Here is a 21,119-nt window from a genome sequence, read left to right as displayed (position 1 = left end):
TTTTTCTTTATTGAAGGGTATTGCAGGTGTAGATGGACCCCCAGGACCAAAAGGGAACATGGTATGTAGCAAATATCAATAAACTCATCTCTGGAATCTGGGCATTAAGGAATTTTGCTGCTAAATTTAAAATAAACATTTATTACACCATTGTGTTAAATATTTTAACTACTACTATCAGTAGTAGTTTCACTATTTTGCAGATGATCTTAAGGGAAAACTGATTTGTGGACTACTTTTCAAGCTGAGGCAAAAAAAACCCTCCAAAGCATTATCTTGCAAAAATGCCTTATTAAGGACTTTGTATTTTCCTATTACAGGGTCCCCAAGGGGAGCCTGGACCTCCAGGTCAGCAAGGGAATCCAGGACCACAAGTGAGTCTATGCTATTATAGTTCCTTTAAGACAATGGGGTAAAATAGTCTCTTTTCACAAGGAAATAGACACCTTCAAAACTTTCTATGTAAGGCTAAAACTTTAAAATGTGAATACTAGAAAATAATTCTTATTTTTAATTTTTTAAAAAATTTAAATAAACTTGCACAGGCCCTTTTCTTCCAAGAGAAAAATGAGTCATTCAGCATTCGAAGAATGCCAGGATCAATAGCCACACCTGCAGGAGAGTTCTGAATAGGATCACTTTACAGTCTCTTTGCAAAAAGAGTAGCTTGTGTAAAACTCCTCATAATGTTCTCAAACTCTCCAGAGAATGCAGAGAATGTGTGTGTGTCTACATACACACTGATTCTCAACTCATTTCATGTGTATTGGAGAGCTAATAATTTACTATTTTAATAATATGTTCTTGTGATGTGATTCCTGACATGAAATAAATTCTTTTGAAATAGGGTCTTCCTGGTCCACAAGGTCCAATTGGTCCTCCCGGTGAAAAAGTAAGTTATTTTGTTATTCTAGTAATCTCTGATGAACAATTTGTGTTAACAGCCTTAGGCAGCTGTAAGGCTGGCCTTTTGTTCCTGATAAGATATCCTTACAGCACAGAACATGAGGAATTAATCTGAAGTTAAATCATGAGAATACAGTGTGGACAGAATTCATTCATCTTTAAACTGTGAATGACAAAATTTTGCCTAGCTACCATTTAGACAGCTTCCAAATGTGACACTCTCAGCTCTATTAATGTCAGAAACCTACTACCATGAATGAATGTTTTCTATTTATGTTGATCCTCTTTTTTTTTTTGCCTCATTACTTGAAAAATGTGATTGGGTTTGTTTGCAACAAAGGGTTTGTAATATGATCTGATTAAGGAAAATTGTGAACCTGTTGCTGCTATTATTTTTCACGTATAACTGGCAAATGATGTCCTTGTTAATAACTCAATGACTGGATCAAAACAAAAATTAGTCTTTAATTAAAGAGATGTCTGATATTCCCATGATCTTCTCTACAAGATTCCCTGAGTACTCTATCCTGTTCACCATAGTTATAGCACAATAGTTAGCTAGATATGAGAATTTTTTATTACTGTTGTGTATTTCTATGAACATACCAATTTAAAAAAATAAAACCTTTGTTGAGGTATTATTTATATACCATAAAATTCACTTGTTTCAGGTGTATAGTAAATGATTTTAAATTAATTTATACAGCGGTGCCACAAGCTAATGTTAGAATATTTACACAACTCTAGAAAGATTCCTTATGTCAATTTGCAATCCATATCCATACCAACAACTAGACAACTACTTTACTTTGTATAGATTTGCTTTTTCTGAAGATTCCATATTAATAAAATATGTATATGAATATGATATATGGATTTAAACATATGGTTAATATAGTATATGACCTGTATGTCTAACTTCTGTGATTTGGTATAATGTTTTTGATGTTTATTCATGTAGTGGCACATATCAGTATTTTGATTCTTTTTATTGCCACACAGTATTATATTCCTATGTTCTGCTTTCTTATTCAGTAGTTGTTGATCATATGGGTAGCTTATGCCTTTTAGCTTTTATCCATAAAATGGTATTATGTGGCTCTTTGCGTGCAAGTGTCTGCATAGGCATGTTTTCATTTCTTTTTGGTAGATACCTAGGAGTTCTAGTTACCTGGTAAATTTATGTTTATCATTTTAGGAAGCTTCTAAACTACTTTCCAAAGTAGTTGCACCATTTTTTGGTGTAGTTTCCACTAAAATATGTATGGATAAGAGTTCCTCCACATCCTCGCCAATACTTATATTGTCTCTCTTAGTTTTGGTCATTCTTGTTAGTGTCACATAGTATTTCATTGTGGGTTAATATGTATTCCCTTAATCAATAGTGGTGTTAAGCATATTGTTATGTGCTTATTGGCTGTTTTTCTGTAACTTCTCTGTTAAAATATCTACTCAAATCTCTGGATTATAATGTAATTGATTTACTTACCTTACTGAGTTTTAAAAATTAACATACATCAAATTTAATTGCTCATTTAAGTGCTTTTTTTCTGTAGATTGTTTTCTATATGGTTGCAGTATTGAAGTAGTTTTTTCTGTAGATTTTTTTCAATATGGTTGCAGAATAGGAATGTTATTGCAAAAATGTCCTATGAATTCAAAACTTTAGATTCTGAAGGTGATTTTAAACCTTTACTTTAGATCCACAATTGTAATTCAGGCCACTCTTAAGGTTTATATTACCTCATTGTAATAAACGTTATATTTGTTATAGATTGTACTTGATGCATGCACCTATTAATTTTTTAACCATAACTTTGTCATGTATAACCTGAATTATTAAAAGGAATTTGCTTTTAAGAAACATTACCATATCTGAATTCCCTTTGTTGAGCCAAATACAAAATACAAGATAAGATTTTTTACTGCATTTTTTAGTATTAAGACGAGAGCTATCTTAACTATATGCTGCTACTCTCTCTGTTCTGAACATATCCAACTTGTAAATTTAATGACAATCTTTTTCCATCAAAAGGAGAAAGGAACTGAAGAACATGAGGGAATAATTTTAGTTAAATTGCAGTCATGACATAGTTTTTGTATTGCATGTATATTAAAAAGTTAAACATATTATTTTACTTTATACCATGATCTGGCTTTATCTTTTTTTATGATATACCATGATCTGGCTCAAGAACTTTGTTTCCCAAACCATTAATGAATAGTAATTTTTAATTGTTTCATAAGATAATAGTAATTTACAAATAATTTAATTAATGTGATATTTTTAATATCCAAGAACCATTATATATTTCATCTTAGGTTATTATAGCTTTTATTATATTTGTGACAAAATATCTAAAAGTTTAAGTTACTGAGTTAAAATAGATAAGACAGCTATATTTTTTCTGACATATATACTGAATATTCCCTGTGATTTATGAGTTCAGAATTCATATCACTCATATGTTAATTGCTTTGAGCTCAGTACAAAATAGCATGACACAAATAAATATCCATTAATGGAAGGGATTTTGAAGACATGGATGTGGACTTGGAATCATTCAGATTGCAAGTTTGTCACACATTAACAGATAATAATATTTCATGAGGTTCATTGAGACAAAGAGGATAATGCATATAAATTGCTCAACACAGTGCATAGATGCACTCCATAAATTTTAACTATTTTATTAAAATCTAAACTAGATAACATTTATTTATTTTTATTCCTGCTTCTCCAGGGAAATATCAAGCAGTTTAAAAGCAGACAAAGCACTCTGCTGTCACTGAACTTCCAATGCAAAAAAGATGGATTGATTTCAATTTTATTAAAAAATCATCTTATAGTGCAAGAGTTTTAATATTTCTTGTTTACCTTCAAATATATATCAACAAAAAAGATCCAAGTATTGTTCACCGAGTTGTTGTCATACAAATAACACATCTCCAGATAACAATAATTAATGAACTTGTACTGTGTTTGGTAGTTACATTTTGTTCTAAAGACCAGTATCTTGAAAGTAAAAGGTAATTTATGTGATACACAAAATGCTGCCATTAAATATTTCGTTTTTTTGTAATAATTATTATATAATGTTAAATGACTTGACTGGATATGACTTATGGATTGGTGAAGGAGATTGAAAGTTTTAAATCCTTTAAAAGAAAAGCAATTAATTTTAGTTACAAATTATATCTTTTTAATTTGAAAGTTACATTTTTTTTTTTTACTTCTTACTGATTTAAGTGATGCTTTTCTGTAGTCAATATGAACACAAGGCTTATTTTAAGCACTGTCTGAGAATGAGAAATCTCTAAACTGTCCAGAATTTAGGCTTGCTGAAGTATCCCTGCCTTTTCAATTGGTTGTAAGTCCTGACTAATGGGTGGACCAAAAAGTCAATAATCTTAGATCAGTGCCTACTTTTCTCTTCCTTCAGTGGTGATGCTTACCATGTTTCAAACTTAGCAAAGGTCATGTTAAATAAAATTTGAAACCCTCCATGGTTAACATGAATTAGAGTGATCTGTTGAACAAATACTTAATATTTTATTATTTGTTAATTGCAAATTAAGTTATGTACTTTTACATAAAAATAGATTTGTTTTCCTTCATGTCCTATGAATATTTTTCACACATTAACATATTTCTAAAAATTTCTTTATAATTAGTGCATTTCACCATACTCTGAAGTTATAGTTATATGTCACTTAACAACAAGATACAGTTTGAGAAATCAATCATTAGGTCATTGCATTCCTATGTTAACATCATGGCATGTACTCACATGAAACCATATGACATAGGTGAGTCACTTGATGTGGCCTCTTATTGCTATCAAGATGTGGTGAATAGATGGGTGAGACATCCACCAGTATGGTGCAGCATACTGTTTTAAAGTAATTTTTTTTATAGATAGAAGGATTACACTCTAAAATAATGATAAAAGTATGATATAGTAAATACATAAGCCAGTAATATAATTAATTTATTATTATCTCAAATTATGTACTGCATGTAATTAAATGTACAACACCTTTATACAACTGTAAGCATTATATTCTTATTTGATGTTACCACAAATATGTGAGTAATGAAATGCACTAGGACCTTAAGATGGCTATGACATCCCTAGGTGAGATTGTTTCTACTCCATTATAATCATTATGGGTCCACCATTGAGTAAGTAGTCCATTATTAAGCAAAATGTTATGGGGCTCATGACTGTGTTTGAATTATCATTTGTTAACATCTTGTCATTGCCCTAAGTCAATGGATTTTTAAGTTGTAATTTCACTTTTATTCTCTAAGCTCCAATTTGTTGAGGCATTTATAAACTAATTTGTTATTTTTAAAAAGGACTCATTTAAGATTATTATGTATGGTTACAACTAGCATGTTTTTACATATGGTAAATTTGGTTTTCATTTATACCATTTTTCCACATAAAATGTTAGAAAGTTATGTAAATGTTTATTATTTGTAATTAGAAACCATTGTCTCAAGAATAGTACTGTATTGCTATGTACATAGTCAGAGCTTTTCATTATTATTTTTTAAATAAAATATTCCCTTTCACTGTTTGATTAGGGACCACAAGGAAAACCAGGTCTAGCCGGACTTCCTGGTGCTGATGGGCCACCTGTAAGTATTATTTACCTGGTCATTACATTTTCTATATATTATCTTCAAAAGTAGATTTTACATGTGTTTCAGAAATGATTATATGTAGTCCATAATAAAAGTAAATTGAGCCAGTAATTAAACATTGATCTTTTCAAAACACCATTTTATCATGTCACTTCTGAATTGCAAAATCTTTAATGAGCTCACAGTGGCCTCTAGATAAACTCATATTGGCGCTGTAGACCAGAACCTTCCAGAATCCACCAACTTTTCTACTTCCTTAAGAAGCATTAGCTCCAGAAAGATAGATCCACTCATGTTTTTCCTTGACATTCTTTAAATTTTCTGTGATGTACCTTTCCTTGTGCTCACTTCTTTTTCTGCAAAGCACTTACTCACACTCTTTCTTTTTAACTTTTGTCCAAAAATTAACATGAAACTCTAAAACATTTCATAATTTTCCTCAGATAATATCCTCAGACCTTTGGGATTTATTCCTTCTCTGGAAATGTATCAATATTTATTATTTCTCCAAACATAGTAATAAATAATGTAAACATGCAATATCTACCTTGTTACTTTAAAAATGTGTTATTTATGCATTTCTTACTCTACAGGCTACTTACTGTGATTTGTAAATGTCAGGATATATGATTTTGTCTTGCTTCTACTTCTCATTAAGTATGATTGTCATGTAGCTGTAGATTTTTACTTACTGAATCTGAATAACTTGATTATTAATAGTGTTAATGTTCATTATTTTGCTCTATTTTCAGATTTTCTATTTACATGCTTTTCTTTGCTTATGAATATGTACATACCATCACTTGACTGATATGCAAAATATAAGGCAGATTAAAATATCTGTAAGACTCTAATTAAGATTGGTTTTAAATTGTTAATGAGCAATATATTGTTATACATGCTTTTTCAAATCTTTCTTAAAAGCATTCCATATTTCATGAAATACATATAAGCTAATGATTCTTTCTAAATGCTACCACTTCCTATGTTATTTAAAAATACAAATACTCACACAAAAAAGCTCAACATTTTCTAAAAAATAGAATATCAACTCAATAGTTGAACAAAAAGGAGGAATTTCATAGTATTATCAACTGTCACTAATATTGTACCTTGTTGGTATGTATCTTTTCTATATATAGGGTCACCCTGGAAAAGAAGGCCAGTCTGGAGAAAAGGGTGCTTTGGTAGGTTATTAAGTATTCTTTTAAGTGTCCTATCAACTTATGTTCAAGAAAAAAAGAAATACCTTGATTTGTTCAACTCTATAGTATATATTTTTTTCTGAGCTCACAAAGGGACAGGAGAATATTAGAAACTATCAAAAGTATTTAATCTCTGTCTATGAATATACTTTTAATTTCTGAAAACAATTTCCTAACATTTTAATATAAATCAAATCTCTATAATTATTTTTGATATAATAAACAGGCATGGCTTGGATGGATAACTTTTAATTTTTTATGTTTATAAAATGGACTGTATTATTTCTTTTTAAAAATATATTTCCATAATCAGGAATAGATACATGTTTGCATATATAGTATGAATGCAATAAATTATCATACTAATAATTAAATTGAACAAAAATCACTGAATATCATTAAACTGTATATGTAACTCCAATTTTATATTTATTTTTGGTAACTTTTAACCAAGAGGATATTAAATTTTAAGTGTAATGATTATCAAAATATCTAAATGAAAGCTTTTTCAATAAGCTAAGTAAGTGTGCTTAGTACTGTTCAGATTATAGCAGCAGGGATAGGATCATTTTTCTTTAGAGTTGCTAGTTTTGAATTGTTGTTAAAATGGCATTAAAATTTTCAGCATTACTGCAAAACGGCAAATTATAGATTATATATTGTTTCCTTTACATGTACTAGACAAGCAAAGCCAACTAAGGGAAATACATAATTTTGATCACATTATTCATCATGGGAATGTTACAGTTTTATACAAAATGTTATTAGAAATGATTGATTTTGTTGGTAAATTTATAATTGTCTACAGTAGACAGTGAGCACAATGAACTTTTTCAGGTTAAAAATTTTTTATTATCTAATTCTTTACATTATTTTGTGTACATATATTGGACAATTCTGGTATTGGTCTGTTTTGTGTTGCTGTAGGAAATACTTGAGGGTGGGTAAAATATTTAAAAAAATATATTGTTTAGCTCACAGTTTGAGGGATCAAGATCCATTGATCCCATAAATTTGGTCTCTGGTGAGGGCCTCTTGGCTGCTTCCTAAAAAAATAGATGACATCATGGTGAGACTGCTTATGAGATGGAGAAATTAAATGTTGATAAATAAAGCAAGAGAGATTCAAGGGCCAGGCTTTCTATTTTATAGCCACCTGCTCTCACAGAAACCAGCATAGTCTGTGAGAATTACATCAATTTTTCCAATAGCAGAACTACATTAATAACTCCCAAGAAACTAACCACCTCTCACTAGATTCTTCTTCTTAAAGGTTCTATTCCTCTCAACATTACCACTCAGGAGACCTAGTTTCTAGCACATGAACCTTTGGGGAAAACTCAAACCTTATCCAAATCACAAGAGGTGTATGATTTTTAGCATGAATATGCAATATAGTGAGTTTAAGTGGGTAGTGCTAATCACATGGCTTGTTTTACACATTTAACTCTAGAAAAAAAATGATAACCTATCCAAGAAATCTTTACCAAATATCAATAGTAGAAGAATACCATATTTTTGTAGGTTATTTGGTAAAATTATAGTATGTGAATTTGCATAGCATTGTCAAAGTATCATACATTTAAATTGGGATGAATCTTTTTTTAGGGTCCCCCTGGTCCGCAAGGTCCTATTGGCTACCCTGGTCCCCGAGGAGTAAAGGTAAATGTTAAGTTGGTTTCACATTATTTCATTACAATGTAAAACATGTTATTAATTTAATATTTCTAATTTATTCTGTAGGGCGCAGATGGCGTCAGAGGTCTCAAGGGATCTAAAGGTGAAAAGGTAAAATTTAATTGTTAAGTGATTTTAATTTTTGTGTATATAGTATATAAAATTTATGTTTCTTCAACATGTGTTTCATGTGTTTCAAATATACTGAGCAATTTTTTACATATTAGACAATGTGAGTCTAATTTTGCATACCATATCCTGGACTCTTAAACAAAACAAAACTTGTAGCCTAAGGAGAGTGTGCTTAGTACTGTTCAGATTATCCCTTTTTTTCTTACATGTATTTAACTTTGTAAATCAGAGTTTGCCACAGGGTTTGGGCAATATCCAGTTGTATGCATGACAGTTGCTTATTCCTTTTTATTCTACTAATAATCCCCAAATTCATAAACTAAAATATATTATAAAACAACTGGGAGAAGGGGAGGCTTCCCATGTGATACCACTACACACAAAGAAAAGTGTTAGCAAGGGGGAAATTAAATTAAAACCAGAGAGAGGTAGATGAGAGGATGTATGTTAGACTGTATGTGAATATGGCATCTCTAATATGGCATATAGACCAGTTTGGGGTTTTTTCAAGTAAATGTTTAATATGAATGTAGAGTCCCAAGTCAAAGACTATTTTGAAATGTAAAGGAAATGGCATTAACTAGAATCAATATTGGATTAATTCTTACTACTAAATTACATAAAAAATTAAAAACAACACGGAGTCTTGCAGTATAATATCTTAATATAACATTTAATACAGATTCCAAGGGCAATCATTTATTTTTAAAGTCAAAATACTATGAAAAGACCCATAGGTAGCAGCAGGAGCAACAGATAGCAAGGAGAGATCTATTTCTCATACACATTAAAATCCATTTTTTTCTAGAAAAAACAAACTACTGAGATGTAATAAAGGGTACCACTACATTGTCAGTATTGTTCTATGACAAATGTGCAGTTTGAATGAGCTCTATGACTTGGATGGTGATGCCAGGTCATCTTGATCAGCACTGATGGTCTGTGCAATGTCTTGCTAAGCTGGTGGTAGAAAGAGTGATGGTTCAGACAGGGTTAACTTGCAATTATTTGGAGGATGTCCATTTTAAAAAGTGTTGTCTCCACTTGGGACTTTGTGACCTTGCTGGAAAGAGGGATAATTGCAAAGTACCAAGGTAAATAAAACTATAGATAACAAGAAACATAGGAGGAAAAATCCATAAAGGAGACATATTGCTTGTATGTAGGAAATATCTTGAGATTTTTGGTTGTTTTGAGTAACATATCATTTCAGAAGAAATAAATGTATATAGAGGAAAGTAATTAAAATTGTAAGTTTAGAGTCAAAAGTGATGGATTCTGATTCAGTTTCCATACTAAATAGATGGGTAAACTGAAAGATTACTCTAACTGAGCCTCATTTTAAATCTCTAAAATAAGATTGTCCTAAAAAAATCTAAAATGTAAATCTTAATGGAATTTTTAATTAAATTTAAAAATTTGTTTTAATTAGTTATAGATGACTGCATTTATATACTTTGCTATATCACATAGATGGGATATAATTTCTCATTGTTCTGAGTGTACATGTTGTAGAATCACATTGGTTATGCAGTCACATATATACATAAATCAATAATGTCTGTTTCATTCAACTATCCTTCCTATCCCCATATCACCTCCTCTCTCCTTCCTTCACTTTTCTCTACCTTATCTAAGGTAAATCTGTTCTTCTCTTCCCCATTCCTATAGTGAATTAGCTTCTGCATATTGGAGAAAACATAAGGCCTTTGCTTTTTTGGGATTGGTTTATTTTGCTTAGCATGATATTCTCCAACTGCACCCATTTACTGACAAATGCCATAATTTCATTTTTCTTTAAAGCTGAGCAATATTCCATTGAATATATACATACCACATTTTCTTTATCTATTCATCTATTGAAGCACATCTACATTGGTTCCATAATTTAGCTATTGTGAATTGAACTGCTAAAACATGGACATGACTGCATCACTGTAGTATGCTGATTTTAAGGGCTTTGGGTATAGACCGAGGAGAAGGATAGTTGGGTCAAATGGTGGTTCCATTCCAAGTTTTCTGAGAAATCTTCATATTGCTTTCCATAGTGGTTGTACCAATATGTAGTCCCAACAGCAATGTATGAATGTACCTTTTCCCCCACATCCTCACCAACATTTATTGTTGCCTGTATTCTTGATGATCACCATTCTGACTGGAGTAAGATGAAATCTTAGTTTAGTTTTGATTTGCATTCATCTAATTGCTAGAGATGTTGAACATATTTTCATATATTTGTTAATTGATTGTATATCTTTATTCTGTGAAGTGTCTGTTCAGCTCCTTAGCCCATTTATTGATTGGGTTATTTGGGTTTTTTGGTGTTAAGTTTTTTGAGTTCTTTATATATCCCAGAGATTAATGCTTTGTTGGAGGCACATATGGTAAAGATATTCTCCCGAAGTGTAGGCTCTCTCCTCACATTATTGATTGTTTGTTTTACTGAGAAGAAGCTTTTTAATTTAAATCTATCCTATTTATTGATTCTTGACTTTACTTCTTGTGCTTTAGGGGTCTTGTTAGGGAAGTCAGATCCTAGGCTGGCATGGGGAAGATTTGGGCCTACTTTTTCTTCTATTAGGCTCAGGGTCTCTATTCTACTTTGATCCACTTTGAGTTGGTATTTGTGCAGGGTGAGAGACAGAGGTTTAATTTCATTTTGCTCCATATGGATTTCCAGTTTTGGCAGCACCATTTGTTGAATAAGCTAGGAGGACTGATCTGGACCTGGTCATCCCATGAGATATCAGAAACAGTGCCATTTCCTTTACATTTCAAATAATCTTTGACAGATTTGGGACTCTACATCACAAAGTGAGAAACTTTCAATACTGATGGAGACAGTTTAACTTTACATTGAGATTTATTTGATTTGATTTGATTTTTCTACTTGCTGACATCTCTACCATATTTGGAACAGGGTGTTGTCAATGCATCAGTGTGTGGAGGATGATGATATATGGATGGTGTTTTGCATTTTTGTTGTATTCTTATATCTTTAATTTTTTCTCTTTGTTTTTATTCTTCCTCTCACTTGACTGTTTTCTTTCCAACTTTTCTCCAATCAACAGCAAATTTGTCGGCTCTTCTTTCACTCTTCCTGTAAGTTTTTGCTGCTAGCTTCTCTCTTCCTCCCTCACAAACATCAAGTTCTACCCTACTTCCATTCTCTCATCCACCATTTGAAATTGTAAACCATTTTAGAAATTTTTCTGTTTGTACTATAGATAGTTATTGAACTCATCATTTTGGTTTAATATGAGAAAGCAATAGATGCCTGAGTGGGAGCTATTAAGTTTAAGGCTGTATAATGTTTTAATTGGTCTCACCATTAAAAGCGAGGTGTTAGAAACCTTCAGGGACACTATAGGTTACAGGATAGAATTTGTGCTGCCCTAGATCCATACTCTAAATGGGAAAACACGTGAACAACATGAGAAAACAATAGAAAAAAATTTAATGGTTCTGCAATCTGTATATGGGGTAAAAATGGGAGTTCATAACCCACTTGAATCAAAGTGTGAAATATGATATGTCAAGAACTATGTAATGTTTTGAACAACCAACAATAAAAAATTTAAAAAAAGAAACTAATAAAAAAAGAATCTTTTTATTTTCAAACTCTATGAGAAATCATTAAGTCTTGATAAATTTTTAAGATACATTATTTATTTTTTTCTCTGTATATGTAAAACAATCCACCATATGTCCCATTAGACATAAAGAATAAATTAGACAATTATACCATTAGATATTTTTCTTTACTATATGATATGAATTATTATCAAAAGCTTAAATAGCAAGTATATACCTTAACTAGCATAGCATTAAAATTCTGTTGTTGTTGTTGTTTTTTGCTTTTTTTTTTTTGTCTTGGACATTTTCCTTAAAACTTCTAGTAACACAGCCCAATAGACCAAGTGGTATTGGTGAATTCTTATGGTACTCATCTTCCAAAACCATACATTTTTTTTTGAAGATTACTTCAGATCTGACAATTTTAGGACTGGAAATATCAGTAATGTGTTATGCCATTTGTTTAAAAATTTGCCTAATGAATTTGAGTCATATATTTCTTTTCCTTAATTATGCATACTGACAACAAAGTTTGATTGAAGTTGAATCCCATTCACTGGGTTCTAGCTCTAAGTAAACAAACAAACAAACAAACAAACAAACAAACAAGTCTGCCTGAAACAATCCTAGTGTCAGTTACTGATTCTTGGAAGTAGAGTTCAATATTTCTTAAACTAAACTTGGCAGGTGTTCTTGCCTCTGACGCAACTTCTCTCCAGGGAGAAGGTAGTGAAGACAACAGCTAATGGAAGTTAAGTGGTCATTTTCAACTCTTACACTTCAGCCATTGCTCCAGTTGCATTCAGTATAAACATAATTCTGCTCCTTACAAGGTCACTTCACCACAAAATGTGAAAACCTTATTCTTTTCTCCTGAGGAAAACTTCTATTCCTGTCAGAGTTAGACAAGATAGTGGTTTGGATCGCTTTTTCTGGTTTTTGGTCTCATGCTCAAATTGCGTGCTATTTGGTATTTTCTAAACATTCCCATACCTTGCCAAATTCCCATTGGGGCATGGATAATTTCCAAATGTTCCTTTGGTAAATCCTTACAGAGTATCATGGTTTCAAAAGTCAAAATATATTAGATACCAGAAACTCAGTGGTTATTTAGATATGATTCCTACCTCTAGTATTTAATGGAAAAGTGATTTGTGATCTACTCAAAACAGGAAGTCATGTTGTTGCAATAAGAAATGTAGCTGGGACACACTGAATGGACAGGTTAATTTCAGGAGGAAATGTTTGAGGTCAGGGAATACTTCATGACAGAATCATGAGCTGCGTTGTGAAGAGAGTAAAATATTGCCAGATGTACAGAGAAAGGAAAGGTTTTGCAGGTGTGTTATCAATGAAAATAAAATAATTTACGTTTTCTAGAATGTAATCCAAAGATTTGGGTGGAGATAGAGGGGAGATTCAAGACAAAAGTCTGAATAAATGGACAAGAACTAGATCAAGGTGTGGAAGAGGGCAGCTTATATTCATCATTACTCATTTGAAAACATTGAGGAATATAAAAATGAAAAATAATATGATCAATTCTGTGTTTCAGAGAGGTTATTTTGCCAGTAGGATACAGAGATATATGTGTTTGTCCTTCCTAACTTTGTTCTCATAACCACACTAACGAGTCCTTTCCTCCAACTCTAAAACCTATATCCATGTTTACTATCAAATAAAATGCCAAACTACGTAGCATACCTTCCATCCTTCACATCTTACCTCAAAAACACCAGCACCATCAGAATACCACCACCACCACCACCATCACCATCATCATCATCATCATCTTCAACATCATCTTTTCTTTTTCTCTTTCCCATTCTACTTCATTTATACCAAAATAGCTACAAATGTTCTCCCTTCTGTGTTTTGGTTAAAATAAAAACTTCAAAATATCCCACAGTGCTTTTCAACATAGGAATTGCTCTCTTAATGTTGTTGAATACATGAATAATCATCTTCAAGAAAATTATTTTTTATTGAAATTAAAAGATAGTAAAGTTTCATGAAGCTTCCAGATTTGAGTAGGAACAGCAGGAAATAGTCCCGTAGCCCCAATGTCTCCACGGCTACAGGATGCCCAGTTTTCAGCACCTTTGCTCTGTGCATACGGTGCCACAATAAGTAATCTGTATACACAAATGATATACTTTCTCCTTCCTATTTTCACCTGAAGAGAGTATAATATAGAGAACAAATTAAGTTAGAAGGCATCCAACCAAATCATAGGATATTAAATGCACAATGTAAAATTCTTTGATAAAAATTAGCAAATTAAGGGTAAAACTTTTTATTTGATAGGATAAGACTTTGTAAACCATGTTAAATGATAATTACTTCCTTTATGTAAATAGCATAAGATATATTTTATTACAGAATTACTTCTGTCATGAGCTACAGAAGACATAATGGACACATTTATGAAAAATTCCTTAATTCATAGCCAATATTTGAAGAAAGATTGGAAGATTCTGGGATTAAGGGAATAGGAACAGAGATGGAGTAGGGAAGAAGGAGATTTCACATTTAGAATTCATAATTCCCAGGATAATTTCACCTAATAATTAGCACTCATTTAAGATAACCATATTTTAGATTCTTATACTCGTCAGACTAAACTTTTGTTTATTCCATGTATTTCTTAGGGTGAAGACGGCTTTCCAGGATTCAAAGGTGACATGGGTCTTAAAGGTGACAGAGTGAGTAAAAAGAAAATTTATACTAATACATAAAATTACATATTATACATGCATTCTAATCTTGAAAAATAACAAGTGCAGAATAAGTAAAATGTTTCTATTAAGATTTTTCTCACTTGGGTTTTTCCTTAAATATCACGCATTTTATGTTTCTTGGAGATAGAATAGTACCATTTGTTTTCTAGACATTATCTTAAATTTTCATTTTGCCTATAAAAACACACAGGTGCACACTTTTCCATACACAAAGTTATCTACTAACTATATGTCCCAATAAACTCATCATATGTTGAAAATATTATGAATTGAAAATACATTTCAAATGTCTGACCTACTTAGCAGTAGGTCAAACATCTCTGATCAGCTTAGCAGCACAATATAATGTGGAGTATCAGTTGTTATCTTACTAGTCATATATTTGACTGAGAGCTGAGCCTCTCTACAGTAGCCAAACAACTTGAGAGAATATCAAACCATACATGACAGCCTGGGAATAGATGAAAATCCAAAATATGAAGTATGGTTTCTATTGAATGTACTTTGCTTTTTCCCCATGGTAAAGTAAAAGAATTGTGTTTTGAACCATTGTAAGTTGGGGGCTATCTGTATAATATATACTTTGTGTATATGTATATACAATCCCTGACTTAAAATTTTTGACTTTGTGATTTTTTGAATTTATAATATTGCAAACATACAGTCTATTTTTCACTCTCAATATAGTATTCAGTAAATTGCATGAGATACTCAACACTGTATTATGAAACAGACTTTGTTAGATGATTCAGTCAACTGTAGACTACTGTAAAGTTTCTGAACACTTTTAAGGTAGGCTAGGATTAGCTGTGAATTTTCATAGCTTAGGTGTATTAAATGCTTCTTGACAGGATATTTTCAACTCACAATGGATTTATTGAGATAACAGACCCAGTTTATTGAGATATAACAGACATATAGACACAGTTTTAGAATACAATTATCAAATTACTTTAAGTAATCTGACAGGCTTGTTCCAAATTTAATTCTTCTGTGGTAAACTGTGCTGCCTAGAAACTACTTGTCTGCAACTTTCATAAATTTTCAGTAGTTTTGAATTTCAGGTTCTAAGAATAAAATTTTTCTCTGAACAGAAGCTCTAAAACTCAACAACAACAAAAATAATATCATTCACCTAAAGCAAATTAGATGCTTTATTGGGAATTTTTTTAATAACTTATATGATAATGTACCTAATACCTCTGAGTGGAAAAACATACCGTAGAAGACTTTGTTTTCCTTCAAATTCACATAAAAACCTTTGTTCGGGATGGGAAACATTAACTTTGTATCCCAGTTCCTAATTCTTTAAAAATAAAAATGAAGTCTAGAAAGAAGATAGTTTTTCTTGGTTTCAAATGATGATTTCCAAAATAGCTTTCTTATTTATTCTTTTTTTTCTCTCTCAATCTCTCCCTGCCTGTGTCTCTTTCTTTGTCTCTGTCATATCTAACTCCACCACCATCTCTGTCATTCTCTATCACAGATGTCTCAAAAGCAAGTTAACATCATATATGGTAGCATCTAGCTTCTGCAGATTTTCAGTATGTGAAGTTACATTTAGTTGTTTATTTAGAAATGGAGCAAATAATGAAGTCTAACCCTTGCAAGCTTCCTTGTCAAATATAAAACATGAATAAACAAACCAAAAATTAAAGAATCTGATTTTCTGATAGGTTAGCATCTCTGCCTGTTAGGTTCCACATGTTTTAAGTTACAAAATGTTATATCTCTATATTTCAGGGAGAAGTTGGCCAAATAGGCCCAAGAGGAGAAGATGGTCCTGAAGGCCCCAAAGGTCGTGCAGGTCCCACTGGAGACCCAGGTCCTTCTGGTCAAGCAGGAGAAAAGGTTGGTGAAACTCTAAATGCACAAGTCCCCTGTGGAAGATGCTTCATTGACATTTTAAATACTTTTCATCACTGATGTCAGGAAGCTAAAGGAATCTATTACATTTCAAGTTGATCCATATACTACCCAGATTATAATCATGAGAAGAACACATTTATCATTTTTCACTTATGCGTATTTTTTTGGTCCCTCTGCTTTCCTTAGCCATATAGGATCAACTCTTCCACATTCGATGCTGAGAAATTGAGAATGAGTAAAGGATGAAAGAGTTAATAAAAGGTGTTCTCTGATTATTGTTTTGGATCAAGTAGAATCATTTTTGTCTCTCAAACCAAAATATACAGTGTTTTTAACCATGTATTTTCATAGAATAAATATTTTTAAAAATATTTATTTTCAAAAAAATTTAATTTAAAGATGACACAAGTTATCACTTGTAGTTTGAAGTATTCTTGGAAAATACTAATATTCATTGTTTTGAGAAACAGTGATGGGGCTATATGTGTATGCCACAAATATTTACAATCACTGCATTTACATTTAAATGTAACACGAAGCAACATTAAAATTATATCTCAGGACCATTTAGTGAATAATTAACTTTTCAAAATATTCCATGAAATTAAATTAAAAAGGAAAAAAATAGCTAGAAATATCTATGATAAGTATTATCCCATTATGTGCACTAAAGCAAAATATAATTAGATTCTTATGGTGAAATTAAAATGATTTCTCTGGTTTTATGCATACATATGTCTATATTTTCTGTAATAAGCATGCTGTTTTTCTATAAGATAAAGAAGTTCCATGCTATTTGCGAAAACGCTAGTATTTTCACCTCCAAACCGTCCTGTCCAGAAGTAAAATAGGTTACATAGGTATTATGTGGGGATTGTGGCTATTTAAATAAAAAAAATTGCCATGTCATTGGCAATCATCTGATATGACAATTCTACTGTTCGGCATTTTGAAAAATTTGCCATGTCTGAATTGATGAACAGTATTGTGTTTGGGCAGTGTAAAGAAAAGATAAGGGAAAGACGAAGCCTCACTGCACTGTTATGCCTTTCTACTTAAGTGCTGAGTTGCCCACAGTTTAAGGATTAACCTGAGACTTTGATTTCTCCTCCACCGGACTCTGTCTTGTGTGTCTGAGGCAACAGCAGTTTCTGCTACCTCAAAATCCTTCATTTTTAACATTTCCTTATGTCTATATGTATTTACTGAAGTTGTCTATCACCATATTGAAAAAAGAAACACATACTGTCTGCATTTATTTTTAAATAATTTTAAAATGAGTAAGAGTATACATTCTAATGTAGTAATTAGCGTAGAACATAGATAGTTTTGTGATCATAATTAGAGAATTTCATTAACCTTGAAATCAATGGAGTAAAACAAGCTATGAAACATAATGTATCCAAGGGGACATCATTATAAGTATGCTTCTTAGGGCTTGTTTGCATATTTTCCATCTGAAGACTGCTTATCTATGCAATGTTAATCATAACTCCATCAACTCTTTAGTTCAATCTATAATAATGAGGTCATCAACTATGTTCTTAATTTCTTGCCTTGCTTTATCCAGTAAAATGTTAATTTTGTTCATGAAGTTCTTCTCATCTTTTAATATTGCATGTACAATGCAATAAAAATGGTTTATTTCCATTTTTATTTTTTTAAGTGTACACTGGAAATGATACTTCAAGCTTGCTAATGTTTAAGACATCAGTGTATAATATTTTATACATTATGTATGCCTTTATAAGCATCTTATTACAGAAAATGATATACAGTAAAATTTTACATTTTATTCATTTATTTATCCCTCTACTTATATTTTCTTACTAATGATTTATTTATTAAGTAATTTTAGGGGCTAACATTTTAGAATGACTTTTGAAGCCTCTTATTATTGGTTTCAATTGTTATAATTCTTTATAGTTTATACTTTATTTTAGCAATTACAGGTTGACCATAACTGCCTTGTACTAGTACGAAATAGTTATTCGTGGGTGCCCACTGAGAAGAAGTAACACTCCACAACATTCATCATTATTAGTTATCACCCTCAATGTGTAACAAGTTTATTAACCAGCTTTATCCAATATTTGAATAAATTTAAAAATTGCTCAAAATTTAATTCACAATATCTTTTAATACAGTTATTCATAGTTTACTTACTGAGAAAAAGTTAAATAACTCATCACTTGCTTTATATTTAGACTGCGAAAAAAGAAATAATTTACTGAAAAGATTTGCTTCTGTTAGAGCAATAAGATCTGAATGTACTTCCAACTCCATGAACTATCTTGAATGAGTATTTAATGTTGAAAAAGCTTATTTGTTTTTGTTATGCCTTGGAGTTTACAAAATGGAAAAGCTTTCTTTAGCTAGGATTTTATGTCCCCAAAGAAAGTCTTATCCCTTACTCAGGAGATGTTAAATTATGCAACATTAAAGCATTAGAAACATGCCAAAAGCAACAATTTCCTTTTCCAATGGAAACGAAGAAATGTTATGTAGATAAAATAGTGTAAACACTTGCTGATCTTCCTTTGAGGTGTACAAATATATGACTCTAATATTTAGAAAAATTATTAAAATTTTCACTGAAGTATAATTTTACTTATTTATTTATTTATTTAATTTTTTAACTTTAGGGGAAGCTTGGAGTTCCAGGGTTACCAGGATATCCAGGAAGACAAGGTCCTAAGGTAAAATAATTAGCTTGAGTTTTATAGTTTATCAACATGTTATAAAATCTCTTAAAATTAATCATCCATGATTATCTCACAGTTGATAGTGTAGAGGAGATGGGAACATAAAATATAATTCCGCAAGTGACAATCAGGGGGTATGTGGTCTCCAGAGTACATGGATCTTAAAGAGCCTATGGGAACATGGATTGAAGGATTCCAGGACATAGCATCATGGAAGGAAGGCATAGTAGGCTACTTCCTTGTGTTTGGAATAAAGTCTCTTCCAAGGAAGAACATTAGAATATTTCAAAGTCATCAAGTGGATGACATCTGATGGATGACAGCTTTTGATTTCATTTCTGTTGTTCTGCAGGCTTGAATTGCCACTTGATTTCCGTCTTTTATAGGGTTGGTATACATCTTTCACCTACCCTGTTGACTTCATTTTCATCAGTATTTATTTCCCAGGGCACTTGTAACAAATCTCACAAACTTCGACCTACAACCAAGGAAATGTACTTTCTCTCCATTGTGGAGGCCAGAAGTTGGAAGTCAAGATATGTGCAGGGCTGCATTCCTTACCAAGACTTAGGAGAGACTGCGTCCTGGCCTCGCCCTACACCTAGTGGTTCTGGGTGTCCTTTGGCTTTTGACAGTATTTCTCCAGTCTCTGCCCTATCTTTACATGGTCTTTTTTCCTGATTGTCTATTTCTTTTCCTTGGTGTCTTGTAAGGATACTGTCACTGGAATTAGGAGCCACCTGGATAATTCAAGACGATCTCCTTTCAAGATCCTTAATTTCATTTGAGGGAGACCAGACATTTTTATTTTTCTCCTCCTCCTCCTCCTCCTTTTCCTCCTCCTCCTTCTTCAAAATAAAGCAGAATTCACAGGTTTCAGAGCTTTGGACTTGGATGTATCTATTTTGGGGGAAGGGTCACTATTAACCCCATTATATCACATGAATCCCATTTAAAAAATTGTTTTTAATCGTGGTTGGACACAATACTTTTATCTTATTTATTTATTTTTATGTGGTACCGAGGATCAAACCCAGCGCCTTGCATGTGCTAGGTGAGCACTCTACTGCTGAGCCACAACCCCAGCCCCTGAATCCCATTTTTGAGTATTTGAAATATACATGTTTTATGAAAAAAAAGATGGTTTTAAAATTGTGTTTTAATCTCCAGTACTCATTTTTCCCCAGCTAACCATACAATTTAGTGAAGACTGTAGTTGATTCATTGACGAGGTATATTAAGATAGTTTGTAAATGTTGATTATTAATATTGGAGGGTTCATTATATACTGTATACGTAGATGAAATTCTCTATATTAATCTATTTCCCTATATATAGCACAGTTTGACCCATTCACACATAATACATAGAGTAGAAAAGGTGAATCCTGATTGCATAATATTCTATTATACAATTAACATATATTTATTAATCATTTCACAGATAACTAGGGTGAGACAGAAATGTCCCTCCCCCAGTGAAAGGTAGACTACATGCAATTGTATAACTCATTGTCTAGTGATGACACTATTTTAGGCTTGTCATGATTTTTCTTATAATTTTTCATAAGAAACATAATATTTTGAGCTCTTCTAAAATAAGATTCATAAAATTTGTGATTTAAAAATAATACAAGTATCATTTAAATGTTTTC

The 21,119-nt window shown here is 31.7% G+C and overlaps 1 protein-coding gene across 6 annotated transcripts in view; it reads left to right on the top strand.

Annotated features, from left to right (window-relative positions):
- Col11a1 (collagen type XI alpha 1 chain) overlaps positions 1-21,119 on the top strand; it is a 211,632-nt gene that overhangs the window by 100,246 nt on the left and 90,267 nt on the right. For all 6 annotated transcript variants that reach the window (XM_048814622.1, XM_048814625.1, XM_048814623.1 and 3 more), the window contains 10 exons: positions 17-61; positions 321-374; positions 848-892; positions 5,501-5,554; positions 6,703-6,747; positions 8,374-8,427; positions 8,509-8,553; positions 14,802-14,855; positions 16,635-16,742; positions 19,406-19,459. In XM_048814622.1, coding sequence (XP_048670579.1) covers positions 17-61; positions 321-374; positions 848-892; positions 5,501-5,554; positions 6,703-6,747; positions 8,374-8,427; positions 8,509-8,553; positions 14,802-14,855; positions 16,635-16,742; positions 19,406-19,459 — 558 coding nt within the window. The remainder of the gene's footprint in view (positions 1-16; positions 62-320; positions 375-847; positions 893-5,500; positions 5,555-6,702; positions 6,748-8,373; positions 8,428-8,508; positions 8,554-14,801; positions 14,856-16,634; positions 16,743-19,405; positions 19,460-21,119) is intronic.

The sequence above is a fragment of the Marmota marmota genome, unplaced genomic scaffold, assembly GCF_001458135.2.
Source record: "Marmota marmota marmota unplaced genomic scaffold, marMar, whole genome shotgun sequence".
NCBI lineage: Eukaryota > Metazoa > Chordata > Mammalia > Rodentia > Sciuridae > Marmota > Marmota marmota.
The sequence above is the reverse complement of the archived record's forward strand: the minus strand, read 5'-3'. Positions and strand labels throughout refer to the sequence as shown.